General features: G+C 64.2%; 1 protein-coding gene across 1 annotated transcript in view; it reads right to left on the bottom strand.

Annotated features, from left to right (window-relative positions):
* Positions 1-59: 59 nt before the first annotated feature.
* ETH_00041085 (zinc finger (C3HC4 RING finger) protein, putative) overlaps positions 60-408 on the bottom strand; it is a gene marked incomplete at both ends in the record, with an annotated part of 2,074 nt that continues 1,725 nt past the window's right edge. The window contains one exon of the mRNA XM_013374924.1: positions 60-164. Within this exon, the coding sequence (XP_013230378.1) occupies positions 60-164 (105 nt within the window). The remainder of the gene's footprint in view (positions 165-408) is intronic.

Raw genomic sequence — 408 nt, 5'->3', positions numbered from 1 at the left:
CGCCAGCAGCAGCAGCAGCAGCAGCAGCAGCAGCAGCAGCAGCAGCAGTGGTCCAGTGGTCACCTGATGGAGCGCAGCATGGCCTCTTCCACGCGCCGCGGGTCGGGGCAGGTCGAAGCCACCACGTCGTCCAGCTGCATCGCCACGTCGCTCCCCAAGTCGTTCTGCAGCAGCAGCAGCAGCAGCAGCAGCAGCAGCAGCAGCACCCCAGCTAGCTAGCTGGCTGCCTGGCTGGCTGGCTGGCTAGGTGGGTGTTTGGCTAGCTGGCTGGGGAGCTGGCTGGCTGGAGGGCTTCCTAGCTAGCTAGCTAGCTGGCTAGCTGGCTAGCTGGCTAGCTGGCTAGCTAGCTAGCCACCTACGTAGCTAGCTAGCTAGCTAGCTAGGTGGCTAGCTAGCTAGCTAGCTAGC

The sequence above is a fragment of the Eimeria tenella genome, genomic scaffold (genome assembly GCF_000499545.2).
Source record: "Eimeria tenella Houghton genomic scaffold, Eth_scaff2399, whole genome shotgun sequence".
In the NCBI taxonomy this organism is placed as follows: domain Eukaryota; phylum Apicomplexa; class Conoidasida; order Eucoccidiorida; family Eimeriidae; genus Eimeria; species Eimeria tenella.
Note: the sequence above shows the minus strand (reverse complement) of the source record. Positions and strands in the feature narration are given on the sequence as shown.